This window comes from Natrix helvetica (assembly GCF_964273705.1).
Source record: "Natrix helvetica genome assembly, chromosome: 7".
In the NCBI taxonomy this organism is placed as follows: Eukaryota; Metazoa; Chordata; class Lepidosauria; order Squamata; family Natricidae; genus Natrix; species Natrix helvetica.
This window is the reverse complement of record NC_138558.1, coordinates 19,964,327-19,991,591: the sequence shown is the minus strand read 5'-3', so window position 1 is coordinate 19,991,591 and position 27,265 is coordinate 19,964,327. Positions and strand designations below refer to the sequence as shown.

The 27,265-nt window shown below is 37.0% G+C and overlaps 1 protein-coding gene across 2 annotated transcripts in view; it reads left to right on the top strand.

The window, feature by feature from the left end:
• The window catches only part of STPG2 (sperm tail PG-rich repeat containing 2), a 199,041-nt gene that overhangs the window by 82,646 nt on the left and 89,130 nt on the right, over window positions 1-27,265 (top strand). For both annotated transcript variants that reach the window (XM_081960213.1, XM_081960212.1), the window contains one exon: window positions 25,422-25,549. In XM_081960213.1, coding sequence (XP_081816339.1) covers window positions 25,422-25,549 — 128 coding nt within the window. The remainder of the gene's footprint in view (window positions 1-25,421; window positions 25,550-27,265) is intronic.

The window sequence follows — 27,265 nt, the reverse complement described above, 5'->3', positions numbered from 1 at the left end:
CTCTCCCTCCCCAAGTGTAGTGACTTCCTCCCCAGGCCCCCATTCATTTCTCACTCTCGCACACACAGCTGGATAAAACTATATAAAAATCTAGCCCAGCTTCACTGATTACAAGTTTGAAAAGGCAACGTGGCTCCACCTGCAATCAAACTACACTTGGGGAGGGAGAGCACAAGCGAGCACTGAGGAGACCACAGGAGGAGGCAGGAAGCCAGGCAAAGAGCCATGCTGTAGTACACACACTTCCCCCCAGCCTCTTTCTTTTGGAAGGCTCGGCTCCCCTCCGGCTTCTCTGCCTCTCCTCTCACCCCTGCCTGCCAGCAGGAGGTGGTGGGTGGCCTTTATTGTGTTCCAGGCATTTCCCACCCAGACAGCAGGCTGCATTTGCAATGGTGGAGGTGTTTGGGAAAGGCAGCAGGGGAATGGGGGGGATGGCAGAGGAGCTGCTTTCAAGCCACTGGAAAAGATATCCAATCCAACTTTTGTGTGTGTGGGGGTTTGTTTGAGAGTGAGTGAGAGAGGGAAGGGGTAGGAGAGATAGTCCAATCCAACTTCTGTGTGTGTGTGTGTGTGTGTTTGAGAGGGGGAGGAAGGGAGAGAGGGAGGAAGGAGGGGAAGGAGAAGAAAAAGAAGGAGCAAAGGAGAAAAACAAATGCTGTTGCTTTAAATTGGAACTGAGCATGCCTGGCTGTGGAATTCTGGGAGTTGAAGTCCACAAGTCTAAAAATATTTGAAACCCAGCACTGTGTCAGTGCCTCACCAGTCATAAACCTCACCGCACGTCACTGAATTTCTGATTCTGCAGAATCTGAGCCCATGAACATGCCATAGCATAGAATGATGCAGGATGACAGACTAAAAAGTCTGGATTATTTTTTCCTGGGAGAAGTGCAATGACATTTAAGTTGACTTCTCTTCTCCTAAAGCAAATTTTGAGGACACTGTGAAGTTCTTGCATGAAGGGGATTCACAACAGGGGTGGGATTCTACCGGTTCTGACTGGTTCAGGCAAACCAGTAGCTCCGACGATCAGCTGGGAGTGAACCGGTTCGCTCTGACTTTCAGCTGGGCCTGCCCACCCGCCCCTCAGAGCGGATTGCCACGCCTCAGCTGCTTTGCACTGGGGCTACAGTAGAAGGTAACTTTTCAAATGCACTGGGCACACGTGGAGCACGAAGTCTGCGCTCCCCGAACCGGTTGTTACACCAGTTGAATCCCACCACTGATTGACAACTTTTGTTCACTAAAATGCTAATCTTGCCTGGATATGAGAGAGCTCATCAAATTCAGAATGAAACGTCCTATAATCCATTGAACAGAGTTTTTGTTTGTTTTGGTTATGTTTTCAGATAATAATTCCCTGGTTATTTGTAATAAGTATGCCTTTCTCTTTTGCACTGCATTTTGTTGGAAATGAAATATTATCTAAAGGGACCTCTACAGTGGATCCCAGTGCTTCCCTTGACTACTGTATCATATCTCTTAAAATCATAAGTGGAGGCTTGAAGATCTCCAGATACTTGTTAGTTGGAGTAGCAGGATCTGAAGGCTCCCGAGGTATTCAAATTGGTCTGTGTAGAAACAACTGCCAGAGAAAGCAATTATGGCTTGTTCCAAGCGAACATTTGAAAACGTTGGCACAGTGCTTTATGCAGTCTTTTTTTCCTACCTTTCTTTTAGCATGGAAGAAGTTGCTAGAGATGTTTTAAAAATGTGTGCTGAAATCTCTTGAGAAAAGCACTAAACTGCTTAATATTTTGGACTACAATAGTATTAATGAAGAACTCCTGTCAACTGCCTTGTTTAAAATGCTCCTGAACCACATTTAATATGAGTACAGATGCCCATTTCTCTTCCTCTCATGAGAGAACTTCAAATGTTAATACAGTGTGGAAATAATAAGAAACAGAGAATAGGAATATCAGATGCAGAGGAGTATGCTACATAAGAATTCTTTTTTGCTTTAACGCATGTAGATTAAGTTAGTAATAAGAGCTGCTTTTTCCCAAGCTTTCCGTACATGATACATTTTTTTAGTTGAATATTCAGAGCAACGGATTCTCTTAAGTACAACAATTTCATTGTAAATTGAGATTTACAATGTTCCTCAATGTTTTCATTGTTTGTTTCTTTTTTGTGAAATTCTAGATAACCTTCAAATTCATTTTAATTACCTTACATTTAAAATTACTATGATCATAGTTAGAGTGTTAAAGATAGACATAAATCAGAATATTAAAATAGCTCTAGATCAGAAGTATCAAACTTGAGGCCTGCGGGAGGGTATGTCACATGTTGGTCACACCCATGCCTAGTTTAGCGAAGGGGAAAAAAGTTATGATACATCATGTGACGATGTGACGACGCGAGTTTGACACCCCTGACCTAGATCATTTCCACCTTCCTCTAATCTGCTACTCTTGCATCTACTGTAGAATAGTGGACTAGATGTTTTTGTGATGTTTTCAGAAGGCCATGATAGGTCTTCAGCAATCATCACACGGAGATAATATGATTTCAGTAGGGAGAGTTTCCTTAGCTATTATAGTTACCAGTTAGATTTGACTTGTTCCCAAAGGGAATAATTGACCACATGACATTTAATTAATGCATGCTTTAGTTCTCATAATTTCTGTTCCAAAACAATAGACAATAAATTAGAATGAAATTTAGATAATCACCCTGATATATAAGCTGTGCTTCTAGTACACTTTTGAAATGTTTGCTGAAAATATTGGCCTTTTCATCAGAAAAGAATGAAAGATTCTATATCTTGGAAGTTCTTTACTTGTTTAGTTGTCTATGGAACTGATTTTCCTGGTAGGAGAGAATCAACACCATTAACTTTCCATTGTATGGCATGTCATGTTTTTCCTTTCATTGAGCCCAGTAATTTTGCATAATTGGACTAATATTTGTTCTTTCTGATGTTTTTTTGTGAACTTGGCAAAGCCTTTCAAAGGCAAAATAAAAAAAATTTACTTATTATTCAGCTATGTATTTAAGACCATTGAGGTGCATGAAACCTGACAAAGAACAAATTGCAACCTAACATTTTACATACTGTAGATAGTATTAGCAAAGGCCACGGAGACAATCATATTCAGGCTCAGCTAGAGAAAAAATTGAGGACTTTACAGTTGGGTAATTACCATCACAAGAAAGATGGGCATTGAGGAACGATTGAATTAAGAGTATTTAGAAGCAGCAAATTATAATCGTAATTACCAAAGGTGAAGGCCATTTAAGAAAATATATTGATCGATAAGAAGTATTTAATATTTAAAAGCACAGAAATGAAGTTATAATGTCAAACATGTCTCTTCCCTTGTTCTCATAAAATGATTGGTAATATACTTGTTCTGATTCTGAATAGTATTGTGAATATATGTAATTGTAAATGTCTGGGTCTTGGGATACTTGTGGTTGTTTCTCACATGGCAAAGTTTCTTATTGAAACTTTGCTTCCATGGATGAAGCTTCCTATGCATATACCATCCTAAGTTTATGCTTATAGCTTCCAATGCAGACAAGGACAGGTTGATAACTTCCTGGTGCATGGAAATAAGACTGTTTAAACAATTATTTTAAATAATACAATCCTATATCTAAGAATCTACGTGATCTGCCATACTCCACTGTAACAACATTGCCAAAAAGACACTAAGAGTTGTTAACCTAACCCTGTGTAGCTTCTTCTCTGGTAACACTGTATCACTAAGCAGAGCATAATAAACATTTGCTGGACCAAGTCTCGAATACAGCGCATCTGTTTGGAACCCGCACTGCATATCAGAAATTGATACAATTGAACGAGTCCAGAGATATTTCACGAGAAGAGTCCTCAACTCCACTGCTCGCAACTGAATACCTTATGCTACCAGACTTGAAATTTGGGCCTAGACAACTTAGAACTACACCGCTTTCAGTCTGACCTAAGATAAAATTATCTGTTACAATGTTCTACCTGTCATTGACTACTTCTACTTCAACCATAACAATACACGAGCACACAATAGATGCAAATTTAAAGTAAACTATACCAAACTCGATTGCAGAAAATACGACTTCAGCAACAGAATGGTCAATGCCTGGAATGCATTACCTAACTCAGTGGTTTCTTCACCAAGCCGCCACAACTTTAACCTTAGACTGTCTACTGTTGAACCCCATTCCTAAGAGGTCTGAAAGGGGCGTGCATAAGCGCACCAACGTGCCTAGTGTCCCTATACTAACAACTCCATTCGTATCCATTTCATGTATCATAATTTATCTACTTATATCTATTATCTTATACATGCTTGACAAAAATAAATAAATAAAAATATACTCCACCATCTGTATTTATAATATTTGAAAGAGGAGGTACCACATATACAGAGGTTATTTATAGAATACAATTATATAAACCTTTCTAATTTCATTAAGTTATTGTCCATATGTGTTTGGCATAGAATACATGGAGATTTCCTTTATTCTTTCCTAATGCACCAATCTCCTGAGGTGTTTTTGGTTAAAGGAGAAGGATTGGGTCAAAGTTGTCCAGAATTTTCATAGCTGAGTGTTAGTCCTAGGCCAACATTTTAATTAATACAGCATTTTTGGTGTCAAGGAAGAGTTCTAAGGCAACTATAATGTCACATAGTGCAATACATGGTGCTCATATTAGAGTTTTTAGTCAGTCAAACTTGCTTTGGTTAACATGATGCTATCCTGCAAAAATCTCAATAGATATTCAAGGAAGGTTAGAACTCATTATGCTGTTTGGAGTCTTTTTGGTATCCCTTAAATTTGCTTTTCCTAAATATTTTTTTTGTAGTTCTGCAACATCTGTGTTTCCTTGAGTATGCTGAAACATCCCCCTTTCTCAGTATGTAACAGAGGTGGGTTTCAAATCCCGGCACTACCAGCTCGCTTGTGCTTGCGCGCATGGTCGCGCGTGACACTTCTGCGCATGCACAGCATCCGGGCGGGTGTGGGCAGAACCTCCCGCTGCTACCACTATCAGTTCGACCGATCCGGGCCGAACCGGGAGTAACCAACCTCTGGTATGTAATGCTGTATGCAATGGCAACATGTCTCTAATAATTCAATATCTGAGTCTGCTACTATAGCATGAATGTTATTTTGGTAAAATAACCAGGCTTTTTGTGGAATTTAGTTATGTTTATCTTTAAACTATGGAATAATAGCTTTCTCCTGCAGCTCTTATACAAGTTTACCTATCAAAATACAGTATGTGCTATATCAATTTCAGTTTTTCTTTGATGTTCTTTTCTTGAAACATTTACTGTTACAGATAGTCCTTTTCTATAACAATTTGGCAATTTGTTGTTTGTATGCAGCCTGATAAAAATAATACATTTTGTTCAAAGTTATCTTTCCAAAGAGATCAAAATACATTTTCACTACTGGTTCAAACAAGGAACAGAGTGGAAGGTGTAGCTGTATTAATAATTAGCAGATTTTAGAATTCTCTGTACCAGGGAAAAGCAGGGGGCATTCTGTGTTGGAATTTTAAATGAAACATCAAAGCTAGTGAAACAAAGAACCCAAGACTACTGCTGAAACATAAAGATCCACTATTCAATTAGACTTTTTGCAACATGAACTTAATAAAACAAACTGAAGAAGAAAACAAATTTTGCTATGAATAAAATCTTACAGTTTTAGAATTTTATGCATTCTAATAAGTTTCTCACTTGCAAAATTTGAATATGATATTAAAATTTTACAGTAATGCACAGCTTCTGATTTTTTTTAATCTGTAGAAAGACATCTTATGAATTCTTAGACTAATATATTGTCTTCTTGTCATATATGACCCATATTGCAATGGTCGGCAGTATACATTGTAATAATTTTGTTGGTCAAATTGTTTGGAGTTCATCAAAGGTCTTTGAGAGTTTTTAACACTACGCAGGGTTTAAATCTCAAAGTAATAGAACCGTGAAAATATCTCTTTTGGTTCCTCTTGAGATGTTTTTATACTAATCTTGATAGGAAAAAAATCTTGAAACTTTAATACGAGCTATTGAAAATGTTGATCATGACTCTCAGGAAATCTGTTCTTAATTAGTTTTTTTCCCTCTTTTCCCTCCTGTGTTGTTTTGCATTCTAGTATCATGTTAGGATTTTCAGAATTTAAATGTCAAAAATATTATGAGAATATTCATTAATTAATGTAGAGAAATAAGTCCGCTCCTGCAACAAGGTCTTTTTGTCACAATTTGTGCAGCGGAAAAATCAATCTTAGGAGATCGTGAAATAATTAGTATGAAGCTTATAATCAAAATAGGACTTTAACTTTTTTTCCCCCCTGAATTGAAACTCAGACATTCTAATTTTGTGTGAGGAAAAAAATGTTTCAGCATTGACAGATCTATAGAACAACATAATAAGCTAGTTCCTCTTTTGTGCAAATTTCCTCCCTCCCTTTCTGATAAGCTTCATGTCCCTCATAAGCTTGCATTTGCCTTTTCACTCACAAAATTGCGCTTGAATGAATGATGAGAGGGAAACTTTGTTGATGTTTCTTATTTAGGAATTTGTTTTATGTTTCAAATATACAGCTTTGGGGCAAACAGAGTGACGACAAACTCTCTTGATGAATTCCAAGTCTCATTCCCTTTCTGCAAATGATAGATAATGGTATAGTTGAACATTAATTTCATAGACTATTAAAAGTTATTATGATAATATAAAATAATAATTATCGCCTCATTGGTATGTATGAAGATATGTGTACATTTTTCTGACCAGTAGATGTCACTCATTGTAAAGTGAATGAAGTTTCAGCTTTCATGGGAAATATTAACAATCACCACATGAATGAAATCACTTGAGTGAAAGTTTTTGAAAACTGTGGCATTGCTCTTGGGTTTTGTATTTATGTTCATACGTACATTAGGTTCTACTTCATAGAGGAACTTTTATTTAATTACTCACTAGATATATTTTTATACCATACAATCACAAGGAATCCGGGAAATTTTCAAGGACAGTATATGCCACAGAACATAAATACCATGTTACCCATCAGTAAAAATGAACATCCTACTAACCTAAAACAAATAGCCTCAAAAAAATTCCAACGAAGAAAAAAGACAGCGCATGTGCTTGCTTTCTAGAATAGAATTGTTTGTACAGCTTTACATAAAACAAGAAGGCAGGGGGCCAGAAGACCCTAAGTCAGGGGTATCCAAACTTGGGAACTTTAAGACTTGTGGACTTCAACTCCCAGAATTCTGGGAGTTGAAGTCCACAAGTCTTAAAGTTCCCAAGTTTGGACACCCCTGCCCTAAGTGGTAAAGGGGCTGTCATTGAGGAAGTCTGCCACGAGACCCACAATGCTTTAATTTCATGGTTGGAGAGCCAGACTATCACTTCTTGAGATGATAACTGAAGACAGGTGGATTTTAGATAGAGAAGACAGGCCTGAGATTAAGTGGATGCTGAGCCATGCAGGATTTCATTATGGTTAACTTGCAAGTCATGATAGTCGTAAAGCAGGTCTCCAACTGCCTGCACCCAATTTTGTAACCCTTTCCAAAGCGATTATTAAGAGAACATGGCGGTCATTAAACAAATGTGGCTGTCTTTAAGCAAATGAATTGTTTGATATGGGGGTGGTCTTTGCCAGAAACTGGAAATAAACTCTGGTTTCTAGGAAAACTGTCATAAAACATGATTATATGATGGCCAGGGTTCTGCAAATGGCTGTACATGTGGCTGGTTGCTGAGTATCCAAAATGTCATGTGGCCACAAGGTGGTGACATTGAAACTTTGGGTCATAAGTAGTTTGGGGGAGCGTCCATCGTAACTTTGAAAAGTCACCGAGTGACCACTCAAGGACTACCTATACCATCAGTTTGTATTAGTGTCAACCAATACAATACAGCCAACCAAACTCAGTGTCAACAATACCTACAATGTAGGTTCCTGACTTAGATGTTCTTCAAATATATATGTATGTATGTATGTATGTATGTATGTATGTATGTATGTATGTATGTATGTATGTATATATATGTTGTAATTGTACTGATAAATAAATAAAGGGAGACTAGGATAGATCTATTTCGAGCTAATTAGCTCTCATCAGCTAGCCATACCCTTACTGGGATTAGAACCCAGTAAGGAGCTGTATATATCTTAGGCAGGAGTCTTAACCACTAAGCCACGGGTTCTCTTCCTTATCAGTTGAATCATACCAGGGGTTGTAACATAAATACATACATACATACATACATACATACATACATACATACATACATATATATGTATTTGTGTTACAACCCCTGGTATGACTAAATATGGGAGGAAGGTCACTACTCCCTCTTTCTGTCCTTCGGCTTATCACAAAGACCATGCAGGCAGAAAACCATATTTTTATTTTTACTGTTGCCTTTTTATATTTATGTTGTAATTGTACTGATAAATAAATAGATCTATCCGAGTCTCCCTTTATTTATTTATCAGTACAATTACAACATATATATATATATATATATGTATTAGTGTTACAACCCCTGGTATGCCTAAATATGGGAGGAAGGTCACTACTCCCTCTTTCTGTCCTTCGGCTTCATCACAGAAGACCATGCAGGCAGAAAACCATATTTTTATTTTTAATGTTGCCTTTTATATTTGTGATGTATTTGTACTGATAAATAAATAAAGGGAGACTAGTATAGATCTATTTCGAGCTAATTAGCTCTCATCAGCTAGCCATACCCTTACTGGGATTTGAACCCGGGCTGTATAAGACCCGGGCTGTATAAGATATATACAGCCCGGGTTCAAATCCCAGTAAGGGTATGGCTAGCTGATGAGAGCTAATTAGCTCGAAATAGATCTATACTAGTCTCCCTTTATTTATTTATCAGTACAAATACATCATATATATATATATATATATATATATATATATATGTATATGTATATGTATATGTATATGTATATGTATATGTATATGTATATGTATATGTGTTAGTGTTACAACCCCTGGTATGCAAATATAGTGTTATAGTGTTACAACCCCTGGTATGCAAATATATAAAATATTTTTTGCAAAATATTATCTTGCTTTCTAGAGAAATCACTATGGAAGAGGTATACCATTATGAAATATTGGAGTTGGAACAGACTTCTTATCATTACAGTTTAGGAATGGATTTTCAAATGTTTATATGAACCTTTAAAGATGGGGTTTGCGTCTGTTTATTTTTTTCAATCTTTTATATTATATTTTTGTCCATTTTTGTAAGCTACTATTTGGACTGAGTAATACAGGGGTGTCAAACTTGATTTCATTGAGGGCTGCATCAGGATTGTGTTTGACCTTGAGAGGGTGGTGGGGCGTGGCCAGCTCGACATTCATGTCAGGGCACCTGTGTTGGCCCGAGCATTCTGCCAGAGAAAACGGGCTCCTGAGCTATGTTTTCAACTGCGACGGCTTCCTGCATCCCTCTGCCAGCAAAAATGGAGCTGGGGAGGGCCGCACATGTTTTTCACTGGCAGAGGCAGCGCAGGTCGGTCCTTTGCTGTTCCACGGGCCAGATCTAAGCACCCTGGGGGTGCTAAGCACCCTATTTCTTCTTAAATATTGCATAACTAGAAATGTGTGAGCAGTGCTAGATGACCATGGCTATGTCACAAACTAAACTACCATTCTATAAATATAGAAGTTGTGCTGCAGAATAATATCTGAGATTGTTTTTGCCTATTAAACATGTGTTTCTATAAAGAAGAATCATTATGTATGGGAGTCTTCAAGATGCTCAGAATTACAATGGTTATTCATTAATAATAGTGGGAATGCGGGAATGGTCTATGACTACTCAATAAGTAAATGAATAAATAAATGGCTTTGTTTATTTTTATCATGCTGATTGTACCCAGTAAAGAGTAACTCCAAAGCTCTATGAAATTTCTGAAATGATATTAAAATAGTATTCTAGTAAAATTAAAATGATCAGTTTTACTGAAAGAGCTGATAACATTAATAACATTTTTTATCACATCTCTAAGCATTATTTTTCTTTCTGGAATTTTATTGAAAATTGGTTTAAAATGAATATTGAAACAGAAATGTCTATATTTTTTTAATGCCACTAGATGTCCATATTTAATAAGAATTGTATTTCCACCGTTCTGTTAACCAAAACTGCAATCAGCTATTATGTTGAGTGGTCCTTACAGAAACATAATTATATTCTTTATCTCACAACCAAAGTTATAGGATAAAAAGTGCAAATAATGGGGAATACTATATAGGTAATAATGTTGTATTATTGGATTTGGATGATAAACAACAATAATTATAGGAACAGTAACATTGAAGGACAAAGTAGGGGCAGGTTCTAGGAACAAAGAGTCATAAATTAGGGTCAAAGCCCTAGTAGGGTATGAGATCATGGAGCAATAATACAGAATAAAGAATAATCAAAGACACAAAAATACTTTGTTGCTTGAACAAACCTGAGCTAAAAAAATGAGCAACTTATTCTGTCTTGTCTAACACAAGGGTCTCCAACCCCTGTCCTTGGACTGGCACTAGTTCGCAGCATGCCAAAAACTGGCCCGCGCAAAGCCCCATCCATGGGATGCAGGCAGCACATGAAACCATGTCCTCTCTGGTCTGCGGAAAAAAATCTCCACGGAACCAGTTCCTGGTGCCCAAAGGGTTGGGACTACTGGTCTAACAAGTCTAGTCAGTTTTTTCAACATTTGAAGTTACTTCACTGAAAAGCTATGTATTGTATTATTTTACCCTATATGAGCAAGCACACTTGGATCTAGCAGCAAAGTCAGTTATAAATTAACCGAATCCTCAAGGTTAAATCCTGCTCTATATTTGCTTCCATATATCCTGATTAATGAAGACTGCACCCAAGTAATGTTGCTTGCTCAGCAGAGATATATCTTGTTTATGTCTCATGTTTATCCCTGGTTTACCATGAGACTGAACTATATGAAGCTGAGTGCTGACAACCAATGATCTCTGTTTGTTTTGATAAACAGAGGCAACACCTAGAAAGTGCTTTTAAAAATGAGGTAGCAGTTTCAGCACATTAAAAGCAAGCACCCTGACAAATAAATTGTGCAGAGGGTGACAAAGATGACACAGGTAGGTGTTGCCTTGAAAATAACTTTGAATATATTATAGTACTTTTCAATGTCATATGATTTTCTCTTGGATACAGTTCTTAAAGTTCTGGAAATATTAACCGATCGGGACATTCAACTCATTTAAATGTAGTTCAGATACTATGCTTCCAAACATATACTGGTAGTTAACATCTCTTTGATTTTTTAATTTGGTTTTGAGACACACACTCTAAAATACCCCATTAGGGATGTAACCCTAGGCTTGACTTGGCAATGTATATAAGCTTATATCACTTTATTTGTTCCAAATAAATGGTAGACAAGTGATAGTTTAACCTGGACACTCATAAAACATCATACTCAAGTAAGTTTTGGATTTGCTTTAAGCTTAAACAACCACGTTATTCAAATGGAGGTAACGTAGGTGAAATCTTTTTGCTCTTAGTAAATAGAGATTTTCTGCCCTAATGAATTTTGGAAACTAGGATGCCTTCCCATATGGCTCACAAATCTGTTATTATGGAATAAGGCCCATTTAAGTTTGGTCTGTGGAAGAAAGAACTGCTTTCTATTGCCATTATTGAAGAATGATGCTGTGTCACAGCCTATTAACATATGAGAAACTTAACATGTTCTTCTCTATGAATTTTGAAAGCCTTATGGGAGTTGAGTATAATGGATAGCTCCATTTTCTAGCTGCTACAGTGACAGTACATAATTCAATTGTTTTTGTGGTCAGGAAATGCAACAGTAGGAGCCTTATATCTGTATCTGTGGAGATGACTACAATTTATAACTTCAGCTCACAAGCATGGATGATCAATCTTTTGTCAAGGTATGAGAAAGAAAGAGAAAGGGCAGAAATACTTAGTTTCTGATTGGTGTGAAGAAAAAGCCAACAACTAGTTAACTTCCCTTATCATCCACCTAGAGATAATTAGATGAAAAACGTCAAATTAGACCCTTTGGCCTATCCCTTTGGGTTTTTAAAAATAGCTTTATTGATATTATTGATATTATTATTATATACTTTATTCATTAAACATGAAACTCAGCCAACTGAAAATTCAAAAATACATCACAAATACAATTGACTGGTGCTAATGGTTTATACGGTTTGCAGCCAGCGTCCTAGGTATCAACCAAGTACCTTCTTAAAATATAAGGTTCTGAGTAGCACAGTTTTTGCAGTTCTGCTGGTGTTATTGCAGGAAGCTGCAATTTGTTGATGTATCTTACAAAATTCTTGGACATGGTGCCAAGTGCCCCAATGACAATGGGTATCACTGTTACATGCTTCATCCATATTCGTGTAGTTTTGATGGCCAGGTTGCGATATTTCATTATTTTTTCTAGTTCATTTTCTTTGACTCTGGCATCTCCAGGAACAGCGATATCAATAAACTGTACACTTCGGTCCTCTACAACTGTGATATCTGGCGTGTTGTGGTCCAAATGACGATCTGTTTGAAAGTCCCACAGATCTTCACGTTCTCATTTTCGATAACTTTTTCCACTTTATGTTCCCATGACTTTCTGGATGCAGGTAAATCATATTTTTTTACATAATGACCAGTGGGTTAATTTAGCAACTTGGTCATGTCAAGCTTTGTAATCAGTTTATATGATTTTGCTGCATTCACATATTAAATGTGAAACAGTTTCGACTTTGTTATTGCAAAGTCGGCAGTTTGGGTTGTCAGTGGATTTTTGTATCTTCGCTTTCATGGCATTAGTTTGCGGTGCTTGTTCTTGAGCAGCCAGTATTAAACCTTCCATTTCTTTCTTGATAGTTCCCATCTTAAGCCATGTCCATGTCAAGTTGTCATAAACATTTTCCTTCAATGTTTTTCAAGTGCTGTCCATGCAAAGCTTTGGTTTTCCATCTATTTAATCTGTCACCCAGCTGTTTTTCCTTATATTCTGCCTTTGTTTCTGTTGTTTTTATGCTGTTCTCCGTTTTCACAGCCTGCAATTTTTCTGTACTTTGGTTCACATAATCATTCAAACGTCATTTTTTGTTGTTGTTGTTGTTGTTGTTGTTGTTGTTGTTATTATTATTATTATTATTGTTATGATGATGATGATGATGATGATGATGATGATGATGATGATGATGATGATATGATGATGATGTAGCTGTTTATATAGGGTAGAACTCTTTTGGCTCTGTAACTTCACCCTTAGTTTTCATTCCACTTTTAAATCCTTTATTCTACCTTTTATCTGCTATTCACCATATTCTGGTTCTCTAAAACTTACTAATTGATTCTTTTTTCCCCATTCTTCTGCTGCTCCCCATGATTCCTTTTTGCCTATTCTGATTTTTTCCAAGCGCATTCATTTATAACATGTGGTAGCCTTGAATAACTGACTCCATTAACTATAAACAATGATACTATATTGTCATTTATTTAAAATACTCCTGTTCCTGCCTTCTGAGGAGTGTGGAAGGCAGTGAACAAAATTCATAATAGACTATAAGAGTTACAATTGCAGTCATAATAACTGAAAACATTAGTAAAGTTTTCTGACATTTGTAGGTGCTAGTCAAAAAGCAAGGAATTTTCTGTTCACATTTTTGAACATTGTGCATTGTATGTCTGCCATATAAGAAAACTCTCATATGTATGAATATAACTTTCTTTAGTATTCTTTTATAACTGTACTGGCTCTGATAAGTTCTGTAACAGACTTGCCTGTCTCCATTGACTAAACAGCCTGGGTTCAAAGAACCAAAGGCTGTGCAATAGGATGAGTTCCTGTTAATTGCTCCAACTCCTGGCCACCTAGTAGTTGAAAAGCATGTAAATGCGAGTAGATAAATAGATACCACTTTGGTGGGAAGATAATAGCATTCCTTGCACCTTGGCATTTAGTCATGCTGGCCACATGACCACATAAATGTCTTCAGACAACACTGGCTCCCTCGACTAAGAAATGGAATTAGCACCACCACCTAGAGTCAGACACAACTGGACAAAGGAAACCTTTACTTTTCCACTTATTTTATTGACTAAACTATGCATCTTGTGTGAAATGGTTTTATGTTTCCATCTTTAATTCAATATGACTGTTTACTGCAAATGTGCATGCGCGAACTTGGATATACGCTAAATAGTGACATACTTTGCTTTTCACAATCGTGGATGTATCCTCAATTGTACCCATAGGTTATGTTGACCAAAGGTCCTCAGTCCTTGGTCTGTGGACGGATACAGGTCAGCAGCATGCCAGCAACTGGTCCACGCAAACAAGTGAAGCATGAAAACCCCTTCTGGTCCACGGAAAAACCTCTCTCCATGGAGCTGGTCCCTTATGCTCAAAAGGTTGGGGGCTGCTGGTAACGATCATCATTTTTTGCATGATGCCTAACTGCAAAAGTGTTTCATGTGATTTTAACTGATTCTCTACTTCCAGAGTTCAATCATCTCTTCAACCCCCACCCTAACACATGCTTTGCAGTGTTAAGTAGTTTGAAAATGACTTCATCTAACTTTTTTTTTTTTTGCTACCAGGTATCCAGTTAATCTTATAAGATTTTTAACACTCCACACCAGTACACATAAAACAATGCCACTGGGACTAGCATACCGTGACTCACCTTTGTAGCGTGGTTCCTTTACTCTTGAAATTTGTGTTCTATCATATGCCTCTTGCATGCATTTTTATCTTTCCCAAACTGGAACAGGGAAGCAAGTAAATAGAAATATGGTTTGGTCATGTAGAGGGAACGAATGAATTTCAATTGCAAAATGTCAAGAACAATAATGCTGGATGATGATAAAGGTGATGACGTGTCTGTTAAACAAATCTACGTGTAAATGAGTCAAAAGGAAAGGGAAGATTGAGAGCTCATGCTTAAATGGATCTGATGAGATATTCAAGAAAAGAGAAGCGAGAAGGTCAAAGAATAAAATGCAGTGTGTAAAGGAGTGGATAGATGTGGTAGAAATAAGGATGGCTTGAAAGGATATGGAGCAATATATTGATTTATGTTCAGTTACATTTGATTCTATCTCCTTTTATTATCTTATGATTTCTATTTCTTTAGCTTATTATTGCTTATTCCCTTTCTGCCATTTTCATAATATTGCTTTCCCTGAAATTGAGTACTGTATTTTTCAGAGTATAAGACGCACCCATTTCCCTCAAGAAAGAGGGTGAAAATCTGGGTGTGTCTTATACACCAAATACAGCATTTTTGGCCTCCCGAAACCCCACCCCCTTCACAAAAATGGAGGTGCAATGGCTTTGGGAGACCTGCAAAGTGCTCCTGGGTGCAGGGGAGGGCAAAAACGAGTGAAAAATGGGCCGTTTTTTGCTTGTTTTTGCCCCCCCCCGTCCCCAGGAGCACTCTACAAGCCTCCCAAAGCCTATGCATGCCCTGTGTTTTTCCAAAAAAGGGGGCCGTTTTTGCAAAAAAGGCAATTTTTTGCTCATTTTTGCCCTCCCCCCCCAGTCCCCAGGAACACTCTACAAGCTTTCTAAAGGCTATGCATGCCCTGTTTTGGGCAAAAAATGGGGCCGTTTTCACGAAAAAGGGCTGTTTTTTGCTTGTTTTTGCTCCCCCAGCCCCCAGGAGCACTTTGCAGGCCTCGCAAACTCTCTGCGAGGCCTGCAAAGTTTTTCACAAAAAATGAGGCGTGCAGAGGGTTTGAGAGGCCTGCAGAGTGCAAAAACCTTTAAAAATTACCTCTTCAAAATCTTGGTGCGTCTTATACTCCGGTGTGTCTTATACTCTGAAAAATATGGGAATCTTCCCCCTTGTCTTTTCATGTGGGAAACTTGAAGGAAGAAAGTCAGTAATGTAGCTGTCAGGGAAGGTCGCAAGTTGCTTGGCTAAGTCTTTACCTCTCAGTCTCCCTGTACTTGTATTGTGCTAGCCAGTTTTGTACTCACCAAGTTATGTTGCACCCCTGTATATATTCCCAGACATGCAGTCTTGCATACCTTCTCCGATCTGTTCTGTACTCTCACACATCCTCTCTGATCCCCACTGCACTTCTCATGTAACCCTTGGTCTCTGCCACCTGGCAGCAGCCACTACCACATTTCTCACACATCCATTGCTCTCTTCTTCCATCTGGCAGCAGCCACTTACTTATAAGGCAAAATTCTTGCCTTATAATGTAATATTTCACCCAATTGAAGATTATAACCAGACAGTCACAAGAGCTTTAGTACTAACAGAATAACAGAGTTGGAAGGCACTTTGGAGGTCTTCTAGTCTGACCCCCCTGTTCAGGCAGGAAACCCTAAACCATTTCAGACAAATGGTTGTCTAATCTTTTCTTAAAAGCCTCCGCTGTTGGAGCACTCACAACTTCTGGAGGCAAGTTGTCCCACTGATTAATTGTTCTGTCAGGAAATTTCTTCTTAGTTCTAGGTTGTTTCTCTCCTTGAGTTTACTAGTTACTGCTTATTGGTTTTAATTTTCAGTTAACCTTGCCCCTCTTTATAAATGAGGACTAGTAAGAAGAAACTAGATTTTTTTGGTATGAGTTGGTATAGAGAAAAAGGTTCATGGCAAATGTAAACAGTAGGGCTACCACAGTGAATGTAGGTGTCATCTAGCATTAAGATGGTACTCATTTTCAATGCTGCAACAATATGAAATGTCAAAAAGCTGAGCTGAAGAATAGACTGGTAGACTATGGTGTTGAGCTACAATTTAGTTCAGTCTGGGAAATAGTTCTGTATTAACTTTTTTTCTCCCAAGCCTTGGAAAATTGTCACCTGTAGTACCTAGAGTGATGACCTGCTACCTAAGCTGTTTTTTTTTTAAAGCTGAAAAGAAAAAGAAAATGATAGAAAGAAAATTCACATTTTTTTCCTGAAGAATTTTCAGTCCAGAGAGATGAATTTAGTCCTCCTGGTAACTTGCTTACATAGCCCTGCATTAATTCCCAGGAGACCATCCGTATTTGCTTTATCGTAAAATTACTCATAAAAGAATAACCCTAGTTATCTTGTCACAGAAGAGGTAGTTCTTTGCTGTTTCAGATGAATTATCTTGACTCCTAAAGGAAACCATATGCAAAGGTTTTTGTCCTTTCTTTGTGACAATAACTGGGCCACAAATCAATAAGATTAATAGTTGTCCAGTAAATATTCAATATTCTTGACACATGTGACACATGTGAACTGCAGACTAGTGTTTACATTGCAATACAAGTAATTACTCTCAATACAGTCGGATTGCAGAACTGTTATCAATTTAATTAATTTATATAGGTCATGGTGTAATTATTACACAATGTAATCCGTGATTATAGAAATAAGGCGGCATGTATGTTTAGAAATTACATATTTAACAGGCCCTATCCAGTACAATATAGGCCATATGGGCTAGTGCAAATTCCATATGAGGTTTAATCGTGTGCCTTAATTTTTCTTCTAATATGGAGGAAAGGGATTTGCATACGTTCAGAGAGAATGTTATAGCAGCCATTAAATTTCTGTCCTTCATCTTTAATGTTGCATAATCACTTTTCTCACCCCCACCATTATTCATATTTAGCATAAGAGCTATCTGGAGAATACCTACAAAATATCACTTGCACAAGGCCAGTGTTCTACTCTACATTAAAGGTCTCCAAGCGTTTCTTTTATGGACTTAACCTAGAGTGACTTAGAGTAAAACGTGATTTCGGAAGTGCTTTGTGGAAAGCACTGCTTTCTTGAAAACTCAGCAGGTTTAATCATATCTTCTTTGCACAGATTGTTGTGAATACTCCATTGAGTCCTATTAACCTAAATGTTTTCCTTATCCAACATTTATAGAGTATGGTTCTAGAAAACAAACTCTCTTTGTTGAATTTGCCTTCCAAATTAATGGCATTAAGAAAACTTACAAGCATGCTTCATCCTTTGGGAGAGACATACTTTATTGGTTTTCAAGACTTCAGTATGAAAAAAAGTGCAACAATTACCTAAAGCAAATTGGAATATTTTCTTAATGCTTTTTTAAACATTCATATTTGACGGTTGTAATATTAAAAAAATAAATTACAGCTAACTATACATTTGGGACATCTCACAGAGAGAACCTACAATATCAGATTATATGTGATACAACATACTACATATTATAGTGAGATTTGAGCAAAATCTTTTTTTAAAGTTTTTTATTTTTATACATCTCATTGTATGAATGGTTTGATTCCTGGGTGTCATACAGTTCAATACAAATAAACATACCAGTATTATGTTCTTTACATTCTATGTAAAGAATGTTCTTTTGGCAGGCCAAGAATCAACTTCTCTTATTTTCTATTTGTTTGTTTCTTTTTACAGTTGCCTTGTTTTGGGAATTACAGATTTGTGTATATAATACAAAATGTATATATTACTTTCTATAATGCATTTGTCATTTAGTGTGCATTTGTATACATTTACAAATAAAATGTAAATAGCAATGAATCAGTTTGATATTTTTTCCTTTCTCTATAGAAGAATTACATTAACTATCATGAGGGTCAACTGGGGTAGAGTGGGGGTCATGTTCTTGTTTTGGGATTTACTACCAAGCCAACGGATGTCCTTAGTTTCCCCAAAACGCCAATTTGATGAAGCATATTTAGGGTGATTGAGACACCCCAAGTTTTATTCAAGTGTTATGTCTCTTAATTTGCCACGCAGCATTAAAAATGACTGAAGCACCTTTAAAAAAATACCTTCACCTGCTGTGTGAATTATTGGGGAGGGCACATTATCAGTTAACTGCAGCACTCATCACCCGAGAAATTGATAAATTTATGGCCATGTTCAGTGTAGTAATAGTGCAACCATATTGGAATGCAGACATTATATGAAAGAGATTTTTACTGAATTAGAGGTGGAATCCCAAAGATGTGGTTGCAGTTTTTTCATATTAGCTTATATGCCAATGAATTGAAATGAAATCAGAGTGTCTTACAGCAAAATAAGATAAAATCAATAGACATTAAGAGTATCGGCAGATCAAATTGAATTACAATAAATAGATTAATTCATTAACTGAGAGCCAGTTTGGTATGATGGTTAAGGCACTAGGATGGAAACTGGGAGATTGAGTTCTATTTTTACAGTAATTTTATTAAAGATTATAATTATAATTGCAACAGTAAAAACAAATACAAACTAAAAAAAAGAGTAGATGGTACTGAGAAGAAAAACAATAGAGAAATGGAAAAGAACAAAAAGTGAGAATATAATCAAGAAAAGAAACATAAAGAGGTGACTTCTCACCTTTATCACAAGTATTAGCAATTTTAGTAACTTATCACCGTCTCCTAAAATATAACAAATGATCTCTTCTTTGTGTATCCCATCTCTTATGTATAAACAAAGCCATACAGCATTCTTAATTCAGTCCTTATGTCCGCAAAAGTCCATTAACGGTGACCATAAATAATAACATATCTATTTTAACCTTGATCAAATAAACCAACTTTACATTCCTTCCTTAATTTCCATTTCGCTATTCAAATATTTCAGAAGTTGATTTATTTTTATTTTTCCTTTGTCTCTTCTCACAAGATTCTTCAGTATTTTAACAAGCCTCTTTTGTAAATCCAGTGTAAGAAAATTATCCAGGTCATCTACATATGCAGAGCTGATATGAGGGAATATCAAATATGTGTCTACACAATATGAAGTCAAATGGGAACCATTCGAATGTTCATGTCCATATGTATATTGAAATATGGATATGTAATTTACTTTAATATGGGAATATGGAAATATAATTTACTTTACTTGTCATGTATGACCAAATTATTTCTGAGATTACCGTATTTTTCGCCCTATAAGACGCACTTTTTTACTCCAAAAAAGAGGGTGAAAATCTGGGTGCGTCTTATTCGCCGAATGTAGCCACCTGGGTCATCTAAAAATGGGGCAGGCAAAGCGGGCGTTGCAGAGATCGTGATGGCTGGAAAGGAGAGAGGTTTCGCTTTCAGAGCTCCCGCTCGGCTGGGCTCCCGGGAGGGCTTAGGCGGGGGCGGGGGCAGCGGCTCCTCACATTGCTGGGGAGTGAAGTTGTTATGGCCATTGTCTCCCCTGAGCTGCCCCCCGAATCTCTGAGGCACCTTTCGCTTGCAGGAGGAGGAGGGTGAGCTCCGAGTATACCAAAGCCTCTGAGTAACTGGGAAAGAAAGCCGCGCTTGGAACCTGCCGAAAACTGCCGCCCGAAAAGCACGCCTTTCTTTCCCAGTTACTCAGAGGCTTTGGTTTAAGGAGGCGCTGCTTTAAGGCTCCTGAGAATCAGGAGAGATTGTGGGTGGGGGGAGGAAGGCAAGGGAAGAGGAACGATCTCCTTTTTACAAAAGCTTTTCTCAGAACGCTAGATTGGGAAGTTAAAAACCTAGAAAGGGATACGATCAAGCTTGATTCAAAGGCTTTGCTTCCTGAGAATCCGGAGAGATTGGGGGTGGGGTGGGGTGGGGGAGGAAGGCAAGGGAAGAGGAACGATCTCCTTTTTACAAAAGCTTTTCTCAGAACGCTAGATTGGGAAGTTAAAAACCTAGAAAGGGACACGATCAAGCTTGATTCAAAGGCTTTGCTTCCTGAGAATCCGGAGAGATTGGGGTGGGGGGGAGTGGGGGAGGAAGGCAAGGGAAGAGGAACGATCTCCTTTTTACAATCTCCTTTCCAGCAGCATTCACTCAAACCAGATGCATATGAGGGGGTTAGAGACCACCAGATGAAATATTGGGTTAGAGAGCACCAGATGAGATATGAGGGGGTATGAGACCACTAGATTCACTGTTTACTGACTTTACTGTTAATGAGAGTAAAGATAGTTCTTAATATGTTACATGGTTGACATAAAATTGTTCTTAAACTGCTTTTAACTTTATACAGTTGATATAAAGTATTTTACTACAGTATTTGGTTCAGAATCTTTTTTTTTCTAGATTTTCCTCCTTTAAAATTGGGTGCGTCCTATATTCCGGAGCGTCTTATAGGGCGAAAAATACGGTAATATTTTTGCTTTGGGATTTATACAGATCCATAGATAATTTCTTGGAAAGGATATTTTGCATTCTTTCTGTTGGAAGCCTTAGAGCTATTTGGTTTGCATAGTTCTTCATCGTAATTGAAAGTGCATTGATATAAACGTGAACTGACAGCACAGTGCAAAAAACAGAATGTCCACAGAGGAGGCAAAGGGTATTAGAAAGGCAAAAGCAGCATTTTGGCATCATGTTTCAAGACCTGATAGAAGCAGAGAGAGGCTGCAGACGGATATTTTTTAGTATTGTTAGCAAGTTTTTAATTATCACAGGAGCGGTTAGAGCAAGCAGAATCAAGCTAAAGTTATGTGGTGCATTACATTTAATGTATCATGGATTTTTGATGGCACAATTCTACTTTTATGCAAAGATGATTAACAGGTGAAGCAAAGCTCAAAGAGTTTTATATAATAACTTTAGCTCTGAGGAAAAATGGGTTACCTATATTATAGTCATATATGTAGTAACCCATGGTTAGTTGGCATTTGTTTCTTCCAATGTCACAATGAGATACAACTTTCTCCCCATAATTTTTCATTCCTTCTCCAGCAACAATGTAGTGACATGGTAGTATCTCCTGTAAATACCATCTCACTGATCTTTCCACCCTTAAACATGTAAGTGCATTGTCCTTTTATCTCATTACTTTACCACTCAAATCTTCTTTCATATAATTAACGACATAAATTCAAGCCTATGCAACCTTAAATTCTTCCTTAAGATGTCACGACTAGGAATTTCCAATATATTTTAGTTATTTAAATTAAAAAAAAAACAATTAGAGTTAATTCTTAACTGGTATTACATACAATAATAAAATGTATCAGATTGCATCATATGTATTATATGTATAAAACATAGAATATCATATGTATTATATATGTATGTATGTATAGTGAAGTATAAATTGTTATAAAATAAGCAATGTACCTCAAAAAGGGGAAAAAAAACCAAATATGACCTGTTTAATTTAGATAAAAGTCCTTTGTTTTTGCAACTCTTGATTGCAGACTGTATATAAACATTTTTTTTTAACCTAAAAGTAGTAGTGAAATGATTGGCAATTTAATGGTACAAGATCCATATAGCTCCTGTAACAAAATTTGCACAAATGCTTCATTCTGCAAAGAATCATTTTTCACTTCCCCTTGACTGTAGTAAAAAGGTACTCGGTGAGGTTTTACTGCAAAGATATCCACTTTAAATTACCCATTGTTCATGTTCTGGGCTTGTTTGCCCTGTAGCAGTGGTTGACATTTCATAGAGATTGAACCTGCATAGGACCAGAAAATATATATAATTATAAGAATCACCTTTTCTTGATTTTTCCATTATGTACCAATCATGGGAAAGACAGGTATTTCTTTGCTACAGTAAGAGGAAAAAAAGTTTTCTTTACTGACCTGTAATTAGAATGTGGCATTTTGGTAAATTAATAGAAGATAGCTTTTGTATAATTTGGTACTCAACAGGCGCTGCAGGACGTGGTAATGCAAGTCTTTGGTCTGTTTCACATAAACAGCAGGATGTAATAACTGAAACCTTCCCAGTATGACCCCCCAAATAAATTTTCAGATTTTAAACATGCTAAAACAGGCTTTTATTAAGGATTATAACAATATAATTATTTGTTTATATTTAACAATACATTTGTTATAATTATAATTTGTTAGAAAAAATATTTTGAATATGAAGTCAGAATTACTTTATCACTTTTGTCATCTTCCCAATTAATGTAAACTCCAGGTCACATTTTGACCCAATTTACATACAGTGAAGGATGCCTGAGAACCACTAAATTTATTAAATTTTCCAGGCTTTGGATTAAACATAAAGGGGCAGGCAATAATCATTATGATATGCATTATGTCAATCACTCTTCATCAACCCAACTCATCTCATGGGATGGTTGTTGTGAAATAGGAGTATTAGGTAGGTTTTCAACCTTGAGTGTGTGTGTCTGTGTGTCTGTGTAAGAAATATCATGAACACTTACCCACTTAGAATCAAAGAATTAAAGAATTATACTATCCTGTTTCCCAAAAAATAAGACCTCCCTGGATAATAAGCCCAATTTTGAGCACATGCGCTAAAATATGCCCTCCCCCAAAATATTGCAACACAGAAGCAGCCATGAGGTGACCACGCTTGCCGCCTCCTGCATCTCAAAAATAATAAGAACTCCCCAAAAATGAGGGCAAGCGCTTATTTCGGGGGTGTGTGTGAAAATAAAATAAAACCCTGCCTTATTTTTGGGGAAACATGGTAGGTTTTTTAAAAAAATTAAACAGTAGCATCTTACAAGAGATGTGCCTTTTTTGTTGTGGCTCCTATATTGTGAAGCAGCAGCATCTCTCCCTAAAATTGGCATGACCCTGATCCTGTTGGCTTTTCAGAATTTTCCTTTGAATGTAGTTTAACTTGTTAGGTGAGTCTGGCTTTCTGATTAGATAGAAAGAACGGATCAATTTGGATCTCTGGCACCCAATGTATTGTAAAGGAATGTGGAGATATACTTGACAAGAAAATGGATGAATTGTTTAGGGAAAACTGGCAACCTAATGGGAAAATAAAAGGCATATGACAAAAAACAAACAATATCTTGCCTCAAAATAATTCTGTCTTGTTTCTATTAGTAGTGAAGTGATTCTAAGAGTAGTAAAAAACTCTGGAGGCTTTCAAAATTCTGTTATTACACCCTTCAGCAAAAGTTGCATTTCTGTAAACATTTGCATTGTCTGTTTCTTGACCTCATTTAGCAATATGGCAGCTGTATACATTTTTCAGACAGAAAGATACATAAGATAGATGATGATGATGATGATAGATAGATAGATAGATAGATAGATAGATGATAGATAGATAGATAGATAGATAGATAGATAGATAGATAGATAGATGATAGATAGATAGAAGTCAAAGCTACTATGGAGAAAGTATGCAGAGGCAGCTTCCTTTCTGGTCTTTTTCAGCCTCACCCAGTGTGGTCTCAGAATAAAATCAAAGAAATATATAATGGAGTCTGTAGGTGTCCTCTAAAGCCTCATTTCTCTATAACCTACCTAAGTACATTGTGCGGAGATTAAGTCTAGGAAAAAAAAACATTACAGCACAGTTATTACTACTCATAGGGAGGGAGGAGGTAGTTTAAGTAAGTACAATCATGCCAACAGAATAAGGGAACTTTCTGTTCATGTTTAATTGGACAAAATTACTTGGGCTGAAAGAAAGCCTCTTAATGATTGTGCCATTTACTCTAAAGGATTCATGAGAAATTTGTGAAACTCAGTTGAGTTAATAGGCAGACAGAGTAGTAAATATCTATTGGATTTTGAAGCTTGAGTGTTGTTCCATACTTTTAATCTCCAAGGTATTTAAATTGCATATAATCCTATGTATTTGATCCAAAATAATGTTCAGAATTAGCTCCTGTGGAAATAGGTTCACTCATGGATATCTGCAACTGTGATGTTGCCCAGAAAATAACTTATTTTGTCTCTTCTTAACCTATAAATGTTTCTGACATTGGTTGAGGTTTTACTGCCTATGTCAGTGAATTGTTCAGTCTTAACTATTTTGAGCCCCATGGAGAAAAGGTGATTGTAAATAGAATAAATACAAGCAGTGAAGTGTATTCTGCTAAGATCACCGCTTATTGTCACTGTACAGTCGTCACATGCTGATCTTTGTTACTGTGAGCTTCATCTTGTAGTTTGAGAGAAAGAAAGTCTACCTGCTCAATGAAATTCTTTGTTGTTGTTGTTGTTGTTGTTGTGGTTCTCTTTCCTTTTGCACCTTAGAATTTGATAGACACCTACCACCAAAAAGAACAATTTGTTCATTCCCTGCAGATAATATTTCACAAAGGAAGAAATTATTCTTGGCAATGCCTGAGAATGTCTTGCAGGCATATAATGCTGTAGCATTGTTGAGACCGAGTGCGGGTCTTTGCATGGTCTGGTTTGGACAGTACGGCCTAGACTTCCTAGGTAATTCTGCTAGTAACTTTCCCTCAAAGAAGTCTATTGTAAATGTAGAAAACATATATCAGCCTGTTTATGGATAATTTAGGTAAGACTTATATTTTCCAAAAAAAGAAAAAGGACCAATACACATGAGATATTATATTCTGATAATAAAATAAGGGATTGTGGTAACGCTGTGAACTGTTTTCATTTTATGTTACTCTAGAATACTAATTCTCATAACTTGTTTCTCTGTCACAGCCTGTATAGTTTGATGATAAACCTCATGTATGAAGAAAATACAAATTTATCTTCCTGCATTTCCTTTTTTTTTATTTTTAGGACCAGGGACCTACAGCCCAGTGGACCAGCCAGGAGCAAAATTGTCTTCTGGAATGACAGTCTTGGTTTCTCAAGAAGCACGTTTTAAAGATGCAAAAAGCACCAGTCCTGGACCTGCTTCATATGTGGTAAGTTGACAACACAATGTTATTTGGCAACTGGCTAAACCTGGTCAACCCTTATAATTATGAAACACATACATAATAATCTGTAATAGTGGTGTCATTTCGGTATCTAACATCAGGAAAGCAAATGGGTTTTATTTTTTCAAATCAGGAAGATGGCAGCCAAAGAAAGCTGTGTTTGTTGTATTTATTGCAGTGTCAAGTTTGGGTTTACCAGCAGGTCTTCTGAGGGAGTTTGCAGGCTTCATTGGAAGCATTTGATCCAGGAAGGAAGTGTACAGTTAGTTAAAGGGCAGCATATAGACATTCACATCCTGGCCAGTGTCTCTTTTCACTTTTACTATTGGCAGAAGACATTGAAGTATAGCCAGCCAGACAAACAGGTTTAAAAATAGCTTCTACCCATGGGCTGTCAGACTCCTAAACACAACACAATCATTGCGGAATGATTGTGTTGTGTATATGGAAACATATGGCTAGGTTTTGTTTTTGCCAAATTACTTGTATAAGGATTATTCTCTATACTATTTATGTTGTCTTGTATTTTGTCTTATGAATTGCACCAGTAGAGGCTAAACCAATTTCATTGTATACATGATGTACAATGACAATAAAGGCTATGATGCTGCTGCTGGTTTTATCTTGTTGATGAGATGCTGATAAACGATCGTTATGTAAATGATATGATTGAACATGTTAAAATATGGTTTAAGTGCCTTTTGATTGACATGAATTGGCTAGAGTAGATGTTTTAATCTGGTGTTCCAGTTATGAACGTGCCTTAACTTAAACTTTCCCCCAAAAGGTTAGATGATTTCCAAAGCTGTCACATAAAGGACCCTCATTTACAGAATTTTTGATTTTATAAATGTATGGCATTTTCTGCACGGTAAAGCTAGTCAGATATTATTCCATTTCCAAAGACATTTATTCTTTTGCAGTTGAACTGAGTAAAATAAAATATACGATTTGTGTTCTGGAGCCCAAGTTATGTTATCTTACCTAAGGTAAAGGTTCCCTTCACACATATGTGCTAGTCGTTCCTGACTCTAGGGAGCAGTGCTCATCTCCGTTTCAAAGCTGAAGAGCCAGCCCTGTTTGAAGACGTCTCTGTGGTCATGTGGCCGGCATGACTAAACATGCACGGAACACTGTTATCTTCCCAACAAAGGTAGTTCCTATTTTTCTATTTGCCTTTTTACATGCTTTCAAACTTCTAGGTTGGCAGAAGCTGGGACAAGTAATGGGAGCTCGTTCCGTTTATGCGGCTCTAGGGATTCAAACCGCTGAACCGCCAGCCTTTCTGATCGACAAGCTCAGCGTCTTAGCCACTGAGCCACTGCATCCCATCTTGCCTTATCTTATCTTACCTTGGGTCTACTTATTACATGTATAGTTTAATCTTGTATGGTATAACCTTATTGTCAGCTACTAAGGAATTGGGTAAAGAAGTAGGATGTGAATTTATGTATTGATTTATTGATTAAATAGCCAGGGAGCCTTTATCCACCTGTTGTGATCTTACCTGAGGATAACACATGCCCCATCACTATTTACTAATCACTATTTGCTTGGATCACTGCAATATACACCATCTTTGAAGGCCATTTGGAAATTTTAACTAGCACAGAACTCCGTAGCCTGGTTGTGTTTGGCCATCCACCATCAGGAATATAGTATATCTGTGTTTTAAGCTCTACACCTGGTTACTATTAGCTT